This window comes from Schistocerca piceifrons, chromosome 6 (genome assembly GCF_021461385.2).
Source record: "Schistocerca piceifrons isolate TAMUIC-IGC-003096 chromosome 6, iqSchPice1.1, whole genome shotgun sequence".
Classification (NCBI taxonomy): domain Eukaryota; kingdom Metazoa; phylum Arthropoda; class Insecta; order Orthoptera; family Acrididae; genus Schistocerca; species Schistocerca piceifrons.
Genome location: NC_060143.1, coordinates 279,088,843 through 279,112,297, shown reverse-complemented (window position 1 = coordinate 279,112,297; position 23,455 = coordinate 279,088,843). Strand labels below are relative to the sequence as shown.

The 23,455-nt window shown below is 39.9% G+C and overlaps 1 protein-coding gene across 16 annotated transcripts in view; it reads left to right on the top strand.

The window, feature by feature from the left end:
• Window positions 1-23,138, top strand: part of LOC124802672 (CUGBP Elav-like family member 2) — an 858,657-nt gene extending 835,519 nt beyond the window's left edge. For all 16 annotated transcript variants that reach the window (XM_047263599.1, XM_047263598.1, XM_047263594.1 and 13 more), the window contains 3 exons: window positions 16,341-16,589; window positions 18,316-18,450; window positions 20,383-23,138. In XM_047263599.1, the coding sequence (XP_047119555.1) occupies window positions 16,341-16,589; window positions 18,316-18,443 (377 nt within the window). In that variant the 3' untranslated portion in view covers window positions 18,444-18,450; window positions 20,383-23,138. The remainder of the gene's footprint in view (window positions 1-16,340; window positions 16,590-18,315; window positions 18,451-20,382) is intronic.
• Window positions 23,139-23,455: the final 317 nt, after the last annotated feature.

Genomic DNA, 23,455 nt, shown 5'->3' with positions numbered 1-23,455 from the left:
TCTTGCCAGTCGGGTTTTCGTAATACATTGAAATGCTGCTACATTCGAAGATGAACAATACGGAATTAGTATTTACTTCGTTGGATAATGTATGAAAATGCAGTGGTCGAAACTCGGTGCGGAGAAAAAAAGCTTGTCTTCCACCGTTTTTTTTTTTTTTTTCTCTCTGACACTGAGGTTTTGGCGCCAGTATTTATCTTTGTGCCTACAAAACATACCTGTGTAGCGCTACATGTATTTGACGGCAGAACTAAGTTGTGGTGGCACCCACCGACATTTTTAAGAACTTCCGCTTGCTTTGCACTCGATTCTAAGCCGCAGGCAGGTTTTTGGATTACAAAAACCGGAAAAAAGTGCAGCTTAGATTCGAGTAAATACGGTACAGATTTGTTAAGGCATTTCTGCAGTTCTGTGGTGTGCTCCTCCCAACTGAATTTATTATAAAGTTGTAATCCCAGGAATTTAAGACTGTCAACCTCTTCCATCTGCTCTCCTTCATACTTCATGCATATGCTGGGTGGGAACCTCTTACAGGTTCTAAATTGCATATAGTGAGTCTTTTCGAAGTTTAATGTCAGTGAGTTGGATTTAAACCATTTATTAATATCCATGAAAATATCATTAGCAGATCTTTCTAGAACTACACTTGACATACTATTTATTGCAATACTTGTCATCTGCAAACAAAACGAACTCTGCTTCTGGCAGTGTAACTGATGAGAGATCATTAATGTACACAAGAAAAAGCAATGGCCCTAAGATGGATCCTTGTGGGACACCACATGTAATTTCTTCCCATTCTGATGATGACTGATGACTTAATTCACTAGTCCCTTGCAGTGACACCTTTTGTTTCCTGTTAGCGAGGTATGCCTTGAACCATTTTGCAGCACTGCCTGTGACACCATAGAATTCTAATTTATTTAAAAGGATGTTGTGGTTTACACAATTGAATGCCTTTGACAAATCACAGAAAATACCTGCTGCTTGTAACTTGTTATTTAATGAATTAAGTACATTTTCACTGTAGGTGTAAATAGCCTTTTCGATATCAGAACCCTTCAGAAATCCAAACTGTGTTCTTGATAATATGTTATTTGTGGTTAGATGGTTGAGAAGCTGCCTGTACATTACTTTTTCTAAAATTTTTGAGAATGCTGGCAAAAGGGAAATCGGTCTGTAGTTTGATGGTATCTCTTTATCCCCTTTCTTGAATTGAGGCTTAACATCTGCATTTTTTAGCCAGTCAGGAAATGTCCCAGTTATAGTTGACTGGTTACACAGGTGAATTAGAATTGTACTAAACTCACAAGAACATGCCTAAATTAACTTCGTTGATATTTCATCGTAACCACTAGAATGTTTTGTTTTTAAAGATTCTATTATGGAAGTTATTTCTTTTGGTGAAGTGAGTGACATAGTCATGTACCTGAAACTATTTGTAAAGGCTAGTTTCAGATATTCAAGGGCATTATTTACTGATCCTGACAATCCCATTCTATCAGTAACGAATATAAAGTACTTGTTAAATAGATTTGTCACACTATGCCCATCGGTTACTAATGTGTCACTTACCCTTAGTGCTATTTGCTCCTGTTCCTTTCTGGTTCTACTAGTCTCATCTTTCACTATATCCGATGTTGTTTTTATTTTGTTCCCTGACATTGCTATCTTCTTCTCGTAGTGCATTTGTTTAGATGTCTGAATTACTTTTTTAAATATTTTACAGTATTCCTTGTATTTAGCTAAATCATCAGCATTGGAGCTATCCCTGGTTGACAGATACATTTTCCTTTTTGTCTTACAGGAAATCTTTATTCCTTTTGTGATCCATGGTTTTATTATAGACTTCTGTTTAATTTGAATATCTTTTGGGGGAAAACAGTTTTCAAACATGGTACTGACATTGTTCATGAATGTGTTATATTTTTCATTCATGTCATGAGCACTATAAACATCTTTCCAGTTCATATCTTCGAGCAGTTTTCTAAAACACTCAATTTTTGGTTGATTGACTGCTCTGCTGTACTCAGATTTAGCAGTCTTGATAATCTGCTTAGAATTTACATCTAAAACAAGGAGCACATTGGTTGCAGCTTCACTTGTAGGTCACATGACTGGTTTCACAGGTAGCGTTGCCTGTGGTGGGACATAGATCTTTGTGACTGGACTGGAGTAGGTAATGGTGGGAGGATGTATGGGAAAGGTCTTACATCTAGGTCTATTACAGGGCATGAACCATGAGGCAAGGGGTTGGGAGCAGTGGTTGTGTGTAGGGATGGACAAGGATATTGTGTACGTTCGGTGAGTGGTGGAATACCACTGTGGGAGTGTTAGGAAGGATAGTGGATAGGACAGTCCTCATTTTAGGGCACAACAAGAGGTATTCAAAATCCTGGCAGATAATGTGATTCAGTCGCTCCAGTCCTTGTGGTATTGATCAGAAGGGAAATGCTCCTCTATGGATGGTGGGACTTTGGGAGGTGGTGTGTGACTGGAGAGATAAGGCATGGGGGACCTCCCATATTTCACTGCCCACTGAAACTACACAATATCCTTCTCCATCCTTACAAAACGCGGTTCCCAACCCCTTATATCATGGCCCGTATCCCTGTGATCTAGATGGAAGACTTGTCCCGTACATCCTCCCACCACAGAAAATACCTGCTGCTTGTAACTTGTTATTTAATGAATTAAGTACATTTTCACTGTAAGTGTAAATAGCCTTTTCGATATCAGAACCCTTCAGAAATCCAAACTGTGTTCTTGATAATATGTTATTTGTGGTTAGATGGTTGAGAAGCTGCCTGTACATTACTTTTTCTAAAATTTTTGAGAATGCTGGCAAAAGGGAAATCGGTCTGTAGTTTGATGGTATCTCTTTATCCCCTTTCTTGAATTGAGGCTTAACATCTGCATTTTTTAGCCAGTCAGGAAATGTCCCAGTTATAATTGACTGGTTACACAGGTGACTTAGAATTGTACTAAACTCACAAGAACATGCCTAAATTAACTTCGTTGATATTTCATCGTAACCACTAGAATGTTTTGTTTTTAAAGATTCTATTATGGAAGTTATTTCTTTTGGTGAAGTGAGTGACATAGTCATGTACCTGTTAAACCAGCCATGTGATCTACAAGCTAAGCTGCAACCACTGTGCTGCATGCTATGTAGGCATGACAACCAACATGTTGTCTGTCCGCATGAATGGCCACCGACTAACTGTGGTCAAGAAACAAGTGGGCCACCCTGTTCCTGTTGCTGAGTGCACTGCCAAACATGACATCCTTCATTTTGATGACTGCTTCACCGCATGTGCCATCTGAATCCTTCCCACAAACACCAGCTTTTCTGTACTGTGAAGGTGGGAACTGTCCCTACAATATATCCTATGTTTCCGTAGGCATCCTGGCCTCAACCATCATCAGTCATTGTCCTTAGCAAATGAGCCTTCCCGGTTTCCATTCCAGCACTACACAGCCCTCTATTTCACCAACACAACCAGTCTTTTTACTTATCTACTTTCCCACTGCCTCCCCTCTCCCCTCACCTCCATCTAATCTCCTGACTGCCCTTAGCTGCCCTTCTCTCTCTCCATCTCATCCCTGTATTGCTACCACAAGCAGAACTTCACCATTCTCCACTCCTACATTGCTATTCCTCCCCCTCTTGTTCCAGCCTCCTCCTTACCCCCACTGGTCCCGGCGGAGGTTCGAGTCCTCCCTCGGGCATGGGTGTGTGTGTTTGTTCTTAGGATAATTTAGGTTAAGTAGTGTGTAAGCATAGGGACTGATGACCTTAGCAGTTAAGTCCCATAAGATTTCGCACACGTTCCTTACCCCCACCACTCAGTTTTCTTCTTGCATCCTGCACTGCTGCTTGCAGTATGGCCTTTGCAGTACAGTAAGAGACTTCCTGTGTGTGTGTGTGTGTGTGTGTGTGTGTGTGTGTGTGTGTGTGTGTGTGTGTGTGTGTGTGTAGCAACAATTGTTTTTTTTATAGTGTTGTTATTAAAATCTAGAGTTCTACCCCATTTCTGATAAATTTAGCAAATATCTTGAATATTATGGAGAGGAGGGTAATAAGTTACAGTTTCCTTCTGTGTTTAGTCAGAGTCTGCCTCCTCCTCTTGTGAAGGAATATAATTCTAGCATTGTAAGGTCTTTTTTCATTAGTCTGTCTGTGCAGATTTTCTGCAGACAATTTTGTTTGTTCTTTTTGTAAACTTTGCCATTGAAGTTAACCATTTCTGCTGAACAACAGTCTCCTCTAGGCACCCTCCCTCCCTTCCTTTCTTTGTACCTGAAATAGCTTTATGCAGCTTCTCTGGCATTACTTGCAAATTTACTTTGTTGTAATTAGATACCAACTATGTTCCTGATGTGTGTCTTAAATAGTACTGTGTAAAAATATAAAAGGAAACTTGAAATGGCAGGAGAAATTTCTTTGTTAGTTGCTGTGCTATTTTCATCGACATTAGTGAAAATTGGTGTCCACAGAACATTTAAGTTTTCATTCGGTTTTCTTCTTAGTCTTAACATTTCCAGTAATGACCATTATGAAAAGGATATATCACTACTCGCCATATAAAGGGGATGTTGAGTTGCAGACAGGTACAACAAAAAGATGACTATCCATTTAAGCTTTTGGCCAAAAGTCGTCGCACTGAAGTAGGAAACACACAATCGCAATGTACTTGTGTGCATGCACACCACTATCTTTAGACTTTGAGCAACTTTATGTAATGGGAGAAGCAGTCAATGGGCAGTGGGGGTAAGGAAGAGGCTGGGGCAATGAGGGGGAGGGGGGAATAACAGGGAAAGGGGGGGAGGGTGTAGTGCTGCTTGTGGGAGTATTCAGGGACATTGTGGGGATGTGGTAGTGCTGCTAGGTGCAGTTAGGAAGTTAAGGGCAGAGGGGCAGCAACAGAGTGAAGAGTAGAGGAAAGAGACCAGTTGGTGTGTTGGTGGAATAAAAGCCTCTGTAGGGCTGGATTGGGAACAGGGAAATTGATAGGTGGATGGACAGGAACAAGCGAAGGTTGAGGCCAAGGTTGTTACAGGAACGTAGGATATATTGCAGCAGAAGTTCCACATGCGCAGTTCAGGGCAGCTGGTGTTGGGAGGAATGATCCAGATGGTGCAGGGCATGAAGCAGTCATTTAAGTGAAGCAAGTTGTGTTGGGCAGCATATTCAGCAACTGGATGGTCCAGCTGTCCCTTGGCCACAGTTTGCCTGTGGCCATTCATGGAGGCAGAAAGCTTGATGGTTGTCATGCTCATGTAGAAAGCAGTGCAGTGTTTGCAGCATAGTTTGTAGATCACATGACTGCTTTCACAAGCAGCACTACCTTTGATGGTGATGCGAGTGACGAGAATAGAGTAGGTGGTGGTAGGAGGATGTCTGGGACAGGTCTTGCATTTGGTTCTATTATAGAGGTTGAGAGTGAAGGTTGTGTACAAATGAACAAGGATATTGTGCAGAATTGGTGATTGGCAGTATACCACTGTGGGAAGGATAGTGGGCTGGATATTCCTCTTCCAGGGCATGAAGTGTGTTAGCAGAAACCCTGGTGATGAATGTAATTCAGTTACTCTATTCCTGGGTAGTACTTAGTAGTCATGAGGGGAGTGCTGCTTGGTGGCGAGAACGTGCAATTGTCAGGGGGTAGTAGATGACTGGAAAGACAAGACATAGGAGACTTGTTTCTGTATAGGATTGGGAGTGTAATTTCAGTCTGTGAAGGCCTCACTGAGACCATTGGTATATTAGAAGAAGCAGTGCTCATCATGACAGATGCGATGACCGTGGTCGTCTAGTGTGTGTAGGAGGAACTCCTTGGGTAGCAGCTGTCGAAGTGGAGGTATTGCTGGGGGCTACTAGGCTTGACGTTGACGGAGATAATGGTGCAACAATCTGTGAGGTGGAGATGTACATTGAGAAAAATGGTTTGTTTGGTTGAGGATGACCAGGCAAAGCAACTGGGGGATAAGGGATTAAGGTTCTGGAGGAATGTGGATAGGGTGTTCACATCCTCAGTCCAAATGACAAAGATGTTGTCAATGAAACTGAACTAGGTGAGGGGTTTGGGATTCTGGCTGATAAGGAAGGTTTCCTATAGACAGCCCTTGAATAGATTTGCGTAAGGTCCCAAGTGGATGCCCAATGCTGTACCATGGATTTGTTTGCAGGTGATAACTTCAAAAGTGAATTAAGTGTGGGTGAGGATGTAGTTGGTCATGGTTGACCAGGAAGGAGGCTGTAGGTTTGGAATCGGTCAGTCATTGGGAAAGGTAGGTTCATTAGTGTAGATGGAAGTGGCATCAGTAATGATGAGCAGTGTGCCATGTGGTAGAGGAACAGGAACAATAGAGAGTCACGTGAGGAAATTGGTATCTTTGTATGGGACGTTATGGGTACTTGGGTTTACGGACTTCAGAAAGCAAGTGAAAGGTGGGAGCGCAGGGAAAGGCAGGTGTGAGGAGAGAGGTTGACTATGGGGAGAGGTTGTGAGATGGGCCTAAGGATTTGAGGGGAGACTGTAGATATTGTTGGATTTGTGGAGAAGGGTCCCTGTGGCAGTGTTTGTAGGTGGACAGATCTGACTGCTGGTGGAGTCCTTCCAATAGGTAATATCCGCAGTTCAAAACTACAGCCTTTGTCAGCAGGTAATGTTATAAGGTCAGGATCAGTTTTTAGATGGATTGCAGTTCTTTCTGTGACTGTAAGGTTAGATTCCAGTTTGAGAGATCTACGGAATGATGGTGAGGAATGTTAATGGGGTGATTTGTGGGCAGTTGGGTTAGATTACAGTTGGATGGAGTGAACTGAATCAGACTAACTTCAGCATTGGCTTTGGGTTGAGTCTGATTGTTAAGGTTGCTGGTGAAAGAAATGTTTCTTCCATAGAGACCAGGTAAAGGAGAGAATTTCTTTGATAAGTCCATTGTGATTGAATTTTGGAGTGGGGCAAACAGTAGCAATCTACCCTTTTTGTGATACTGTCATTATTCCATACTGGATTTTCCAGTGTTTGCTTTTGGAGGAAAGATTAATGACAGGGTTCCGGGTCTGCTGGGTTCCGGGTCTGTTTGGGTTCCGGGTTCTGTGTGGTGGTGGGAGTGAATTTCTGAGGATGTGGTAAATGTTGTGGTTCTGTGAGGCAGGGTATGTCAGCTATGAGGTGATGTTGGGGATGTTTGGTGGCTGTTGTAGAGGTGGTGGGCAGTGGTGGTCCCAAGGCATGAGTAGGTGGTGTACAGGGTGGAGAGTTTTTTTGAGGTGGTGGCATGCCATTTTGAATTTTCTTACTGTTTTCAGTTGTTTCATTTACAAATTTTCTTTGTCCCACTTGTTCCTCTCTAGAGCACAGTGTGAATAGTACGGATCAATTATGCATCTCCTATCACGGGGTTGGGTTGGGTTGTGTTGTTTTGGGGGAAGGAGACCAGACAGCGAGGTCATCGGTCTCATCGGATTAGAAAAGGGCGGGGAAGGAAGTCAGCCATGCCCTTTCAAAGGAACCATCCTGGCATTTGCTTGGAGCGATTTAGGGAAATCGCGGAAAACCTAAATCAGGATGGCCAGACGCGGGATTGAACCGTCGTCCTCCCGAATGCGAGTCCAGTGTCTAACCAGTCCTATCATGTGTCAATAACCATTTTCTGGACACACTCATTTTCCCTTGAGATTTTCTTTTTGTTTGCTCTCCTCGTTCCAAAAACAGCTTTTCCTGTTTGCTGAAATTTCATTGTTAAATAATTCCGTGTTACGTCTGTAACCTTAATTTCCAAAATGCCGAATTTATTACTTTAAATTATCCCTAAATTTTTCTTTGTAAATAACTGTTCAAAATTTTCCTGCTTTGTTAGTTTTATAGGCTTGGTGTCTTAGTGGTAAGGTCCCAGACTAAGGATTCTATCCCCGGCCAGACAAGATTTTTGTGTGTTACTTTTAACTTCTGGCAGTGTTAGTTAATGAGAAAAGTGGTGAGTTGCAACATGGTAGGGCCTCTTATAACTGGCTGTGTAACTCGGTTAAAAAGTTAGAGGAAGGCAACAGTGGACCACCTCCAATAGCACCATGGCCAATAAAGTGCTGTGGAGTTTAAGCTAACCTCCAGGTTGATGGTTTTTTCATCTATTTTTGCTCAGAATTTTAAGGGTCTTTCATCAGTTATAATTCTAAAAATGGTGCAGGTCCATTACATCTTATACAATTTCTTTATTATTTGATAAAATGGAGTCAGTTTCATTTCTGTTGACAGAGTGAAAGTGCTTATTGGCTAACACTTCTTGTCCTGGAGCTTATTCCTCCTCTCAGCCCTCAGTGTCACACAGACTGTCTGCTGTTGTCATTGCACCACAAAGTGTCACATCACTTAAAGTTGTTGTCTAGTCCAGTGTAAATGTGTAACCTGCTGTTGGGCATAGCTGCCAATACATGTAACTCCTGCCATTTGTAGCAGAAAAAAATGCATTCCGCCCCCTTTTAACAACCATCACCCTGTTTTTGGAGTCATCACTGAGGTGCAGCTGATAGCCCTTCTGATGTATCAGTGCTGTAGCGTCAAGTGAATATGAGAAATAACGAGCAGTTATAATCTGAGTATAGTTCCATGTGGTCTTTGTAAAGCAAAAGTTTTACTGTGTCAAAAGCCCTATAATCACTACTTACTTTGATTTGCAGTCATTTATCAGGCTTTGTAATTATGTAGTCTTCTGCCTCATTAATAGGATGTTAACATAAGTTATTTACATGGAAACAATTTTTTCTATTCTCTTTGAGATTCCCCCTGTCTCCGTAACATTACTTCTACAAAGTATGTTCCAAACCACAATATTTTTTATTAATGAAAAATATGTTGTGATGAATGTTGTGATACATGGATATATAAAGGTACCTCATATAGCTTGAAATGTTGAGTTTTGAAGGTCACTGTAAATAAAATTATGAGTGTACTCATGTTCTGTACACTGACTGAAGTTTCCCGAAATTTAATACCCCTCCTCTCTCTCTCTCTCTCGTCTCTCTCTCTCTCTCTCTCTCTCTCTCTCTCTCTCTCTCTCCCTCCCCCCCCCCTCCCCCCCCTCCCCCCCCTCCCCCCCCCCCTCTCTCTCTCTCTCTCTCCCCCCCCCCCCTCCCCCCCTCTCTCTCTCTCCCCCTCCCCCCTCTCCTCCCCTCTCTCCTCTCCCCCCCCTCTCTCTCTCTCTCCCCCCTCCCCCCTCTCCCCCCCTCTCTCCTCTCTCCCCCCTCTCTCCTCTCTCCCCCCTCTCTCCTCTCTCCCCCCCTCCCCCCTCTCCCCCTCCCCCCCCTCCCCCTCTCCCCCCCTCCCCCCTCTCTCCCTCCCCCTCTCCCCCTCTCTCCCTCCCCCTCTCCCCCTCCCCCTCCCCCTCTCTCCCTCTCTCCCCCTCTCCCCCTCCCCCTCTCCCCCTCCCCCCTCTCCCCCTCTCCCCCTCCCCCCTCTCCCCCCTCCCCCTCTCCCCCTCCCCCTCTCCCCCTCTCCCCCTCTCCCCCTCTCCCCCTCCCCCTCTCCCCCTCCCCCTCTCCCCCTCCCCCCTCCCCCTCTCCCCCTCCCCCCTCCCCCTCTCCCCCTCCCCCCTCCCCCTCCCCCCTCCCCCTCTCCCCCTCCCCCCTCCTCCTCTCCCCCTCCCCCCTCCCCCTCTCCCCCTCCCCCCTCCCCCTCTCCCCCTCCCCCTCTCCCCCTCTCCCCCTCCCCCCTCCCCCCTCTCCCCCTCTCCCCCTCCCACTCTCCCCCTCTCCCCCTCCCACTCTCCCCCTCCCCCCTCTCCCCCTCTCCCCCTCTCCCCCTCCCCCCTCTCCCCCTCTCCCCCTCTCCCCCTCCCCCCTCTCCCCCTCTCCCCCTCCCACTCTCCCCCTCCCTCCCTCCCCCTCTCTCCCCCTCCCCCGCCCTCTCCCCCTCCCTCTCCCCCTCCCTCTCCCCCTCCCTCTCCCCCTCCCTCTCCCCCTCCCTCTCCCCCTCCCTCTCCCCCCTCCCTCTCCCCCCTCCCCCTCTCCCTCCCCCCTCCCCCTCTCCCCCCCCCTCCCCCTCTCCCCCTCTCCCCCCCCTCCCCCTCTCCTCCTCTCCTCCTCTCCCCCTCTCCTCCTCTCCCCTCTCCCCCATCTCCCCCATCTCCCCCATCTCCCCCTCTCCCCCCTCTCCCCCCCTCTCCCCCCCCTCTCCCCCCCTCTCCCCCCTCTCCCCCCTCTCCCCCCTCTCCCCCCTCTCCCCCCCTCTCCCCCCTCTCCCCCCCTCTCCCCCCCTCTCCCCCCTCTCCCCCCTCTCCCCCCTCTCCCCCCTCTCCCCCCTCTCCCCCCTCAACTCCTTGTCTTCGATATGAACTTGAAATATGAATTTTACTATGGCATTAAATGTTTGTGAGTGAGTGATAATTCAAAAGTAGGGAACAAGATATAGGACAACATTGGTCTTCACAATAGTATCTTGCTTTTTGCAGAAGTCCTTGTTTACTGTTGTTTCCTCATCGTTGGTGGGATTAGTGCTGGAAATTGTGTTTTTAGTTAATGGTCTCAATAATGGCAATACAGTACTCGAGAGTGTGTTTTTTCCCCCCAATATTTTTCTACTTCTATGATTTCCTTAGTTGTTACCAAAGTTGTCTACTCTGCCTGTTTAAACATGCCTGTTTAAACACAAGCCTCTCCATATGTTTTGTTTACTGCTTTAACTTCAGCATTGTTGATAGTGGTCAAGATACATACCTCTCCCCTTTCCTTCCATTGAACTGTTGTCCATTTTCCCCACTGAAAAGCATCAATGGCTATCTTATTTAGTTTTTTGTGATGAAATGATAGGAAGCATGTCTCTTCTGGGCAGGCACATAGTTCCACACATCAGTTTTCTGAAAAAGAAGTAAGTCAATGAGGCGAATTGTAGTAGTTAGTTGCCATTAAGGCAACAATCTTTATTCAGATATAGTTTTTTCTATTTCATTACAGTCGTAGTAGAATGTGGCTTGTCTTTATATATTTTGTCTAATTTTGTTCCTTTTTGTACATACACAATTCTGGAATCATATAACATGAATGTCTTTAACTCCAGATGTTGCTGTTTTCAGTAGTAGATACTGTACCCATACATGTCCGTCTGTAGACAACATCAGAATCTCAATCACTAAATCTCTGTCTGGCATGTATGAACTTCTGTGTGTGTCGAGTCACTACACCCCCCACCCTCAATCCAGGGCTCTTGCCAGCTAAAAATCATAGAGGGTGCGCCATTCAATTTTTTTGGTTTGTGCTTTTCAAGAAGAGTTGGGCAACATACATCCTCCTACATTCATCTACAAAACTGATCGATACGAAGAAATCCATGAAATTGAGCTAATCTGGATGCTTATCAGCACTAATTGTTTTCATGCCTGTATTTATGAAGGAATCAACTTTTCTGCACACTGTAAGGTAGCTTGTGGAGTATCAAAATACAACATTGTTAATGAAATCCTACAAAGATGAATTTTAAAATTGGATGTAGGTTACATTCACTAAATAAAAATGAATGATTTCCATATAATGATGATTTTTGCCAGATATTATTCTATGTGTGATGAGTTGCTACTAACTGCTAATTCTCTAGAGTTGTAGTAGTACTAACTAAAAAGAAAGCAAGAGGAAAAGTGCTGTGAATGGAGAAATAATGGTGTAATAGGAGAGGGAAAATGCTTAAAATACAGCTACTATGGCTTTTTGAATTTTAAAATTTTTCTTGATGCTTAGTAGTGAAATACCTTGATGATCCTCTAGGCAAGAAAATATAGTGGGTTATTGTGACTCAGTCTGAGCAAAGTGATGCCACTCCAACCAACAAAGCAGTATCCTATTACTACAGGGTACTACACTGTGTCGTCATTTAGAGCTTCTGTACAAAGAGAATGATTTCATGCCGTCATTATCTGAAATAAGATGGAGATGTCGAATGAGATGAATACTGTCAAAGACCCTCAGACCTACCAACCTCCCAGGCTGAAAAATATACTTTCCAAAAGTACAATACCCTTAATTATAACCAATTACTAATGACTCATATTAATATGAGCAGTCTAATTGTGAAACCTACCCCATGCACCATGAAAGTACCAAATATTCCAGCACTGTTAAGGGCTAAACATTCATTATCAAGTAAACAATACTTTGTTAGCACACACTTCATGTACCAAAATCCCCTTGTTTTGTTTCACATCCATTTTACATAAAAATTTCTTTCATTTGTTTCTATACCCTGCACCTTAGTATTTCTTGTGTATACTGTCACACTAATTTTGTTTAATGTGTAATCATCATCTTGACCTTCTTGCTTTTGCCTTTTTGCTCAAAATGGAGATAACTCTTCTGAATTATTTACATTCTGATAAATGATCTGATTGTTCTGGAATTCAAATCGGATATAGTGATGGACTGTATTGTGAAGGCTGACTGCTATAAAAATAATACTATAAATCAGTCACATTCCATTTTCATTATTTGATTTTAGACCAGTATTACTTTCTGTTCATTCATTGTATCTTGTTTCGCCAGTAACCCAGTGTTTCAAGACAGATTTTCTTCGAGAACTGTACACACAAAGATTCTGTTTTTTCTTGTGTTACTGGAAGTAATATCCAAAAACTTATGTTCAACAGTACTGCTAACTTTGCACGTCTTTCATCTCTGTGGCAAGTAATGTTGTGATTTGTAGTGTTGTGTGTATTTATGACCTTATCATCAGTGGTAATTCCAACCGTGGTCATGCCAAGTGCACCACCATTGAAAGCAGAGGAGCATCACAGTGAATTTACAATCAGGGAATGGGTGCTGTAGACTAGCAGTTAACATTTACAATAAGGATATGGAGAGATGATGGCTGTAGTTTTCATTTCTGTGTTAGTTGTCTCATCAGTTGATTCATGAACTATTCATGAGAGTTTACACTTGATATTTGTTTACTGCTTCATCACCTCACTATGTAAGGTACCCTAGTGCATAGGACAGTGGACTTGCATTCAAGAGAGGGTGTTGAAATGTCTGTCCAGTGATAGAGATTTAGGTTTTCTTTGGTTTCCCTTAATTGCTTAAAGCAAGTGCTGGGATGGTTTCCTTGAAAGGGATGCAACTGCTTTTTTTTTTTTCTACATCTTTCCCCCGCCAGAGCTTCTGCTTTAGCTCCAATGATCATGTGTCTCAGGGCTGTTGAACCCTAATTTTCCTGTCATCTTGTTAGCTCTGGTGTTCTCCCTGTGATCCACATCTTTCCAACACGATATTTTGACCCTGTAACTGGATGTCTTCATCATGATGTGTTCCCTGAAATTGTGTCAAGGGACATATGACGATGACATTGAGTTATGGCATTGAAGATAAAGTTGTGGAGATGTGGATGATTGGCAGAACACCTGATCTCTATGAGATAACGACGAATCACAAGGACAATATGGGAGACTGTCCTAATTTTTCTTCTGTCATTCCCATCACATCACCTATTTTCTCCAACATCCTGTGATTTTACTTTGAAATTGTAAATGGTGGATGGATAGGTAAATGTCCTATTGCATATATAGATCATGTAAAACTGTCCGCAGCTCGTGGTCTTGCGGTAGCGTTCTCGCTTCAGGCGCACGGGGTCCCGGGTTCGATTCCCGGTGGGGTCAGGGATTTTCTCTGCCTCGTGATGACTGGGTGTTGTGTGTTCTTCATGATCATTGACTCGCAAGTCGCCGAAGTGGCGTCAACTAAAAAGGACTTGCAATATGGCGGCCGAACTTCCCCACATGGGGCCTCCCGGCCGACAATGCCATATGATCATTTCATTCATTATGTAAAACTTTTGAGTTACTGCTGCATCATTAACATACATCAGCGACATATTTTCGATAGACAGTAACCGTGGCTTTAGAGGGATCAAAACAATAAGCACCAGTGATGTTTTGGAGTGCTGGAGAAAGGTACTCACCACTAAGTCCTAAGTCTAATGACGTCACCTTGTCTCACTGCCCATTCTTCCATTTCTTTTAAAAATTCATCCATTTGTTCCTTTCCCACTCTGATACGAACACAGAAAATGTTACATATTTTAGTCACCCAAAAGTGATAGTTAAATATTACTGTTGGTAATATGCATCAGAAACACAGTAAAAATATGATTAAATAAAATTCTGGGCAATATTGACAAATTGTAGGAAAGTTTAAATTTATTGCTGCAGGGAAATTCAACAAATAATTGGTGGCAATGTTAATCACACAAGTTAACCGTAGTTCACATCTTTTTCAAGTGAAAACAATAATAAAGGAATTGTAACTGCTTTACGGTCTTGAAGCTTAGGTACATTGGTTTAATCACAAAGTGAATATAAAGACACACAAATTCACAGTTTTCAGTGAAAAGTTGTTTCAAGCCTTCCAGCAACTACTTAATTTACAGAAATTTCAACCAAGACAATAATAATAAATTCGTTTGAATATTGTTAATCGTGACTTATAGGGCTATGAAATTAATTCTCTATTTTTCAAAAATTCACATGTTTTTTCTGTCTCCCGCTGGTCAGTGCCAAGACGGTGACTGCTGGATGCCTTTCCTTTGACTGTGGTTTTTCTGTTAATTATAGCAATATGAAATGTAAGTTCTTCTTTTATAAAGTACAGTGATCTGACTACTTAAAAAAGAAAGTAGATATTGCATGAATCGGAAGGTTGGCAGAACGAGAGAGAGGCACCATTTGTATCTTAGTGTTACTTCTGGTATTACCAACACTGCATGGCACCTTTTCTATATTTGCTGTATACATCAGTGTATTTTTGGTATTTAATTTTTTATGTTGTGTAGTAAAGCTGTTGCCCCCCTTAGTCTGCTTCTAATTGTTGTTGTGTGCTGAGTGACACAATTAAGGCAAGAAGTAATTTAGAGGAGGTCATTGTGTAAGTGATAAATAAATTTAATAGGTGATTGCTGGACATGAATTTTTGCTCTTACTTATAATCCCTGTGGACGAACAAAATTTATGGCAATAAAAATTCTAAAGAGGGATTCTTTTCAGTTAAGTCATAGTAAAACACCCTTTTAATTTCTCATATGAAAAGAAAGCTCTGCAGTATTAAGTCTGAAATACAGTCTGAAATTACAATTGTCAAACTCTGGAAAACACACAATATGATAAATATAAAATTGTAGAGTAAGAAATCATTTCGGAAAATTCTATATTACCACAGACAGATTCACAAATTGTGTCTAAAGAAAAGAAAAATGCAAGCACATAAAACCAATGTTCAGTAGTGAGCAATTACATATGTTGTTATGGCAGATGTAAAAGAAATCTGTGATAAATCCTCTGTACACAACATGCATCCAGAAACTGAAACAGTTCAGGTACATTCCTTTAGCACATTCAGATTTTGATCATTTTTCTGAAGGTAAAGTAATGAATGCTTCAGCTGAATTAAAATTAATTCTCAGGCCTAATTGCTTTGCTGCATTGTATCAGATTGCATCAAAACATTAAAAAAATATGGGCACAGATGTAGTACCTTAGAGTTCCTAGAAAAAAAGTTTTTTAGTTTAAGGCATTGAAGCTCCTTTGCTGCGCTTCGAACTTGACTTCGTTTGCCTTTGAGATCCAGACTGGTTAACAGCACTGGCAATTCTTTGTCACATTTTTTTTTATTTGTGGCTAGTTAAATTCCCTTACCTGAATCAAACCTATGAGGGCACAATATGATAGATTGTTCCCACAATAATCTGCTGAGAGACATCCGTGGATGACCTACTGTTTATCTACAACCACCTTTAATGGTCTACGTAAACAGCACAGTTACCATCTACAGTATTAAACTTAAGAGATACAATATTTGCCTTAAGAGTTATAGTGTAAGGGCGTTGTGGGGGGGAGGGGACATAATCATTTCCACATTTCTGCAATATGTTGTACAGCATTAAAAACTGATCTCTGATACAGAATAGGTTGGTAGTATGTTGGCATTACTCAAAGTTATTGACAGTTAAAGTTAAAGTTATTCCTAAGGTTTTCAATGTTTTTTTTTTTAACATGATGGTATTAGAATATTATGATAAACTTTTTAAATTCTCTGTAGCAAATGTGGAAGAATGAATTTTTACTTTAGCAACAGAAAGTAGAATGCACATTAGTAGGTAGCTAAAGCACGTAACTAGAAATCTGTCATCTTTACTCGCTGCTAATTTGTAGCACTATTAATATAACCTCGTAACTTCCTTCACTACACTGTTCCAAGTAAAAGTATTTGGATAAAATGCATGCAGTAACATTTATAAAGATATAATAATACTATTGCTATCCACGTGCGTGCATGTGCCAAGCGTTTCTTTGCACCACAGGTTTTCCAGCATTCGGCAGTGGCGGTGCCCACGGAGGTGGCTCTGGACCTGGGAGCATAACAGGGGCTGGCAGCACTACAGGTCCAGCTGGCAAGCAGATAGAGGGGCCTGAGGGAGCAAACCTCTTCATCTACCACTTACCACAAGAATTCAGTGATACTGATCTTGCATCCACCTTCTTGCCCTTTGGGAACATTGTGTCAGCCAAAGTATTCATTGATAAACAAACCAATCTTTCAAAGTGTTTTGGTAAGTGATACTTTCACTTTATAACTTGTTTCCTTTTGCAAGTAGTTTAGAAAAAAATATTTATAGAGGATAAGATGTGGAGTATGTAGAGTGTATCAGCCAGCCCTTGTATGCACTTAAGGCTAAAAGTTAGCCGTGAGAGGAGGGACTGAAAAAATTATAGAGAAGCTAAAAAAATGCAGAGAAGCTACTATTTGTGCTTGGAGGTCAAAACAACAAAGCTACTTCCATGTGTGCAGCAGGGTGTGAGCTTCAGTTAATGTATTGCTTCCTATTTAATGTTTTGCTTGTCTGGACATCATCCGCTATTGTGGAAGACTTCCCACCCTTCCTGCCAAATGGCAAGAAAAATGTGATTTTGGGGCCTGTAAATCATTGTTATTAGTATATGATCGCATAAAATGGTTATTGCAAGGCAGGGTTGACCTATTTGCCTGTTAAATCATCGTTTTAGCTTTGATATGTTAACAGTTGAGACTTTTAGGAGCTTATGTCCATCAGCAGTGGATTTTATAGTTTGTAAAAGAACCATTAAAGACTTTTTAATAGGATTTAAAGTCAAAAGTTGGTTTCACTATTAAAAATGTGTGACCTAAGAGTAGACCATAAAGAACAGAATTTGAAGTGCTTTATGCTGAAAATTTGAGCAGGAACTGGCCGTTAATTGTTGAAACTAAGAAAGTACCAGACAAATGCTAAAACGTAGCATGGAGAACAGGCAGAGAACCCGAAAGTTTCAAACTCATGGTTAACAAACGAGGCAAAGAAACAGTAGATGTACTGGACAGGTATAAGTGGATTGCATACATTATTAGTGCTAGACCATGGTAAAGAATTACTTACGTGTGAATTATAAGATTCAAATTTTGGTTGTTTTTTTTCCTCTTGCCTATAAATGAACACAAGACCTTGCTTGCAAGTATAGTGGGGATTACATTGCATGTTCCGAGAATAAACAAAAATTGTGGTGCAGCATTCTGCCAGGACAGTGCAAGTATATGATTAAAGAAAAGTAAAAAATAAACACTAAAAATAGAAATGAATTGCCTTCATATTTACTTGATAACTGGGTATTTGTAAAGTTCATCTTCAGTTTCAGTTGCAGTACAATGTATAGATATGTCTATAGGAAATAAATAAATAAAACCCTCAGTACATTAGATTCCTGCTATCGTAGCAGGTCTTTTACATCTCCATTTGAGGCAGTTCAACATCTCTTTTGTTTAATGCTGCCGTACATACTGCCATTCAGCACATTGTCGAGGAACTAAATTTCTTCTTCCCTGACCTCCATATGTTCCACTAAGACTGTTTTTTTTATAAGCCCCCTCCTTTCTTAATACATGACCTACCCAGTTTCATTTCATTTATGTTATTGCACTTTGTAACTCTCTGCTCTCCCTCTCTTTGCACTGCCTCTTCAATTTTCACCCTATCCATCCAACTTATTTTTCCATCCTCCTCCACGTCCACACCTCAGAAAGCCTCCAACCTAGCTTTATTGTTCTTCTTTATTGTCCATGATTCAGTACCACAGAGGAGGACATTTGTTACAAAACATTTCATCAGCTATTTTCCTGAATCTTTGTCCTTATTGCTGCAAATAGCTCTAGTTTCCTTACAAAGTACCTCTCTTTGACACTGTCACTATTACTTTTAATATCTGGAGGAAAGTAAATGTGCCTGGTATATAACAAATTGTTGTATTTGCTATTTTTTTTTTTAGGTTTTGTGTCATATGACAACCCAGTCAGCGCCCAGGCAGCAATACAGGCGATGAACGGGTTCCAGATTGGCACGAAGAGACTTAAGGTGCAGTTGAAGCGCTCCAAGGAGGCATCCAGACCATACTAAGTGCCAGGTGAGCTCCAAGGAATGGAACACCTTGTGACATTGGTTGTTGGGTTGCAATTCATAGATTTATCATTGGATAATGTTGTTTTTACTTCAGGATGATGCATTTATTGCTGAGCACCCACACTATTTTCTCAAACAGAGTAATTTACACATGTTCAGAAATAGAAAGAAGCTACTTGTTGAGATCACACACTTCATTGTATTGTTCACTGTAATAGAGTAGCTTTTCATGGAACAGTTTTCAATGTAAAAGGTTAAATTTATATAGCTGTCCAAAGTAAGCACTCCAGTGAAGTAAATAGTGGCTTTCATTTTTTGATTTAAATTATAGTTCACTCCAATAATATTTATATTAATAACGATGATGATGATAATATAAAATAAACTTTTGTGCCTGATGAAAGCATTTATTAGTTGACTCACTTTAAATATTGAACGTTATTCGTCAAACTACAAGCAACAGGGGAAACTCAATCAAACGAAGATAAAATGAAGAAACAAATGAAAGAGTGACATCTTGTTAAAAAGATTTTCATGTAGTTTCCAAGTTGCACTTTTGCAAAGTAGAATGTTGGTACATGTTTCAGTTGCAGAAATATCATACTATTTTTGTAACTGATATAGTTTCTCATTTGATTACTGCTTCCTGGTATAAATAGTTCCTAAAATTGTGTATTTTGACACTTTATAATGTGAGAAAAAAACATTATTTTGTAACTCCCACCAGTTCATGTAATCAGAGTTTCACAATAAGACTTATGATTTTTCCTAGTTGTACTAATATCAAGATCCAGTTTTCATCTAGTCATCATGATGTTACAAGTTAATCTTATAACATTAAGTAACAACAGAAATTCAAGAAGCAAATTTCTCTAGGTGTCAGTTCATTTACAAATAACAATAATAAAATAAAAAAAAATAAAAAAAAAATTGTCCCCTCCAATCCATTTCTTTTTCTTCTGCTTAATGTAGAGTGGTGCACGTGTCATAAAATAGATGTGGGGTGCTTAGGAAATTGTAGGTTTATATGGTATTACTGCCTGTTTCAGTGTTTAATAAACATGTATCTCTTTTTACTAACATCTTGCATCAGTCGTGCTGTTCTCCATCATTGTTACACGTACTTTCTGGACACACATGTACAGTAGTTAACTGTCTTTCGAGCAAAATCACGCACATGCATGTGCATATATCTTAATAAAGCATGCTCGTGCATAAACAACTGCATCGTGCCATCATTCACATTGGTTTATTATCTAATTAGTGCTGTAATTTTTTTTGTGTATGTTAGCAATATTATTCTAGGCTGTATTAACTAATACTTCCCATGTATGCAGTTTGAGTCCCTTCAGATTGTATCTTGTGTGGTTGCATATTAACCAAGCAGCGTATTAAAAAAAAGTGTAAATAATGCCACAACTAGAGAATTGTTGTTAATTGTTTGTGTCTTTTTTTGTGTGTTCTGCCAGTGGCAATATACCATTTTTATCAGTTTTTTATATCATTAAACAAAGAACTTAGTGATCATGGCATGCTAAGACACATTAGGTACTCTCGGCAGTTGAAGTAGCCGACAATGAATGGAAAGCATTTTAGGATATAGGAAGTACTGTTATTTTAAAAATTGACAGTTGTTTAATGCATGGATGTTTCCTGACGTATTGCTTTAAAAATATTTCCAAAGTTCAGTATTAGTAATTCTTCTGTAGTGCTCATTGTGGCATTTCGTCATTTGTTGCTTCATTTGTAAGATGAATGATATCCTCAAACTACCTCAAAGACTAAACTTGCACTGTTCGCCTGTGAATACTGTTTCTTTTCCATTTACGCTCAGTCTTTCCTTTCCGTGATTGTATGTAGCAGCATGACTGTAGTAATTGAAAGCTTTAAATGTGCTGTGTTGTAACACTTGCTGTTTCTCTCTGTTGGGTGTCAGGAAGGCCTGCGCTCTGTGGTTTGCCCCTGGACCGTCCGTAACCAAAATAGTCACATTGTGTCGTACGGGTCCGACGACTGAGAACTGTGCCGGCCACCTGTATGTTTGTGAATTTCTCTATATCATTTTGTATTTTTTTTTACTTGAAATAACAGCATTTTAGTAAAATAGCATAACAAAATCATATCAGCACAAAGGAGATAAAATTTGTGAAGATTGTAATTAAATGTCAATGTTTCTTCTTTGAAAATGAAATGATCAGATTTGAAATACTGTGCACTGTGTTTGCATGTGACAATGAAAGAGCAGAAACTGTTTTGCTGAATACTGTATGAAAAACTCAGAGTAATTTTTATAAATTGATGTTGAATTCTCAAATAAAACAAAAAATTAAAAAATGTCCTTTACATAACAAAAGCAGTTTGTTATTTTTTGAACCTGTAAGTTCTTAAGTATGTTGTCATTAAGTACAGTAATAAATGTATCTGTGCAGAACACTGTGTATTTGTTGTTACAAATAAGTTTTGTATTATGGTGTTAAATAACTGTTATGGCGGATTGGTGTGTATTTCATGGAACTGGAAATAATTTATTTATATTATTCATTTTATTACTTCAGATGGCTTACACCAAACATAGTCTGTACTTCTTAATTCACTCAGCTCCTGATATACTTGATATATATGTGACAAATTGCTGAGTAAATATTTCAAATGACAGGACCAAGTGCGCCTCCAGATGAGGGTTAGTGCAGGATGTGGCAGGCTGCATCATTTTAATTCTTTGACTGACACAGACCTGTAAGCATTTTAAATCAGTGTTGTCTTTCACCTGCTGTTGTTGTCAAATTACTGTATTTTGTACAATACATGTAGTGCCACCTCCTGGAAAGGATCCCTCACTAAAGTACCATCTGCCATAAATTCACTTTTTCTGTAACCTTGCACTCCATCTTTTTTTCTCTTAGTATTCACTATCTTCAATGAAAATGCTAGTTTTATGTCATTATTGTTACCATTTTCTGTGTACAAAAGGCACTTTTCCTAGTCTTACTTGAATGCAATTAAAACAAGTGATTGTTAAAGACTTATAGAATAGAAAATAAAGAGCGTGTTTATATTATTATGTTTGAATGTTTGATGTTTGAAGGCAGTATAAAACAGATTTTCTGTCTCCAGTGAAAATTGTGTAAACTGAATAGTACAGTGTCGGAAGGAAAATATCTGTAAAGTTACCAAAAGGGACACGGATTACTTAACCAAAGATATGTCGTTAATGTCTGGTTTGCCAGTTGTACTGTGACTGTTCTTAATCCCCACCATTGTTATGTTAACGTTATGATGTATGAAGGTGCAACATAGATGTTTAAGTTGTTCAGTCTTGGCATATAATTCAATCTAAGGAAAGGCAGAAACCATTGATGATGACCATACTGTGTATTTATATGTGGTAGGCTAGGCAATGTTATATTAATTATTAATTGTTTTCATAGTGAAGATGTGATTAATTTGAAGTAATATATATCACCTTAATTATGTATGTTAGTTGTTTACATCTTGTTTTGTGTCATGTTGGTATGATAGCAAGATGGAATTATTAGTGCTAATTTTATTTGTTTCTTTTTGTGGGGTGTTTCTTTATTTGTTCCATTCATATTATTGTGAATTAATACTTAAAGTTTGTTGTTAGTTATATTGTAGGAAGTGTTTATTTGTTGTGTTCTGTTTCATCTGGAGCATGCTATAAATGTGAGGCTCTATCCATTGGTGTAAAAAAATTCATTGTTTATGAATATGAAATTTTGCTTACTGTCATAAATGACAATAATTTTGTTTCACATCTGAGAAAATGACTGTTAATACTACTCCATTGTGATAGGCCTCTTTAATGTTCCTTTGAATCTGCTTCTTTGAGGGGGAAAAAATAATATTCCTGTTAAAGATACGCCCATTGTTGGCATGGGCATTGTGAGAGGCTCATTATTCATAGAACATCCAAGAAAAATGTAATTGTGGACTTTCTTTTTGTAGGGATTCAAAATGTTTTATAAACAAAAATCAGATTATTCGAATGAGGTTAATGGAGGAGAAACATTTTTGTAAATGTCTCCTATTTCATACATCTTGTCAGTTTGCAGTGTTGTTTGTTCCTGCAGCATATATTATATTGAGATGACTTTTATTCTTTAAAGGGCATTTGTGATATTTGATGAGCAAACTTTGATGTGTTTCAAACATATTGGGGCAGATTGACTGTGTTGGCTGTAAGACTAATGTGAGAAAGATCTTACAGTCACCTGGCACCTTCAGTATAGTAGTACTGTAATCTTTGTTGTGTTTTTGTTGTGTTTAAAATATTGTTCATCATATTATAACAGTCTCTTGGTTCTATTATACTGCAAACAACTGTTGTTAAAATGGTCTACAAAAATCTCAGGAACAAAATGTAGTTTCCATGGTTGTTCTGTCCAAGTGGAGTAGCACAACAGTATGTCGTGTTCCTTGTTCGAGCCTGTTTTATGTAAATTAAAAAGAAGTGCTCACAATTTGCAGCATAAGTATTTATGTACATTGAAAGAAATGTAGACAGAAATATTTAGTTTTTAAAAAAAAGATATCCACAGCAGAAAAGGGGTAAAAAGCAGATTTATACTACTATAGTCCAATAGAATTCAGTTATGTGGTTATTTAAGAAATGACTAATAAGTGTATTGTAAAGGGCAGCATGAAGAAAATTAAAAACCTATTTTGAAAGTACTTCTAAGATTTATATTAACATTCCTACACCCTTTTCCACAAAAAATTAAAAAGAAGTGTTGATGGAGCATCTACAAATCAGTAAATTTTGAAACAATTGCAATTTTTTTGCATTGGGCATTTATAAAAATTTAAGCTTTTCTGTCAGTTACATTAAATGGGACAAGAGCAGAGGAATTTAATTGGTTCTCTTTTACAAAATTTCATAAATTATGTTTCAGAGAGCAAGTTCTTTATACATTTGTAGCTTTCCTGAAATTTCAGAGCCTGCAAAGAAAAGTTACATGGAAACTCTACCTCATGCTCCACAACATCTT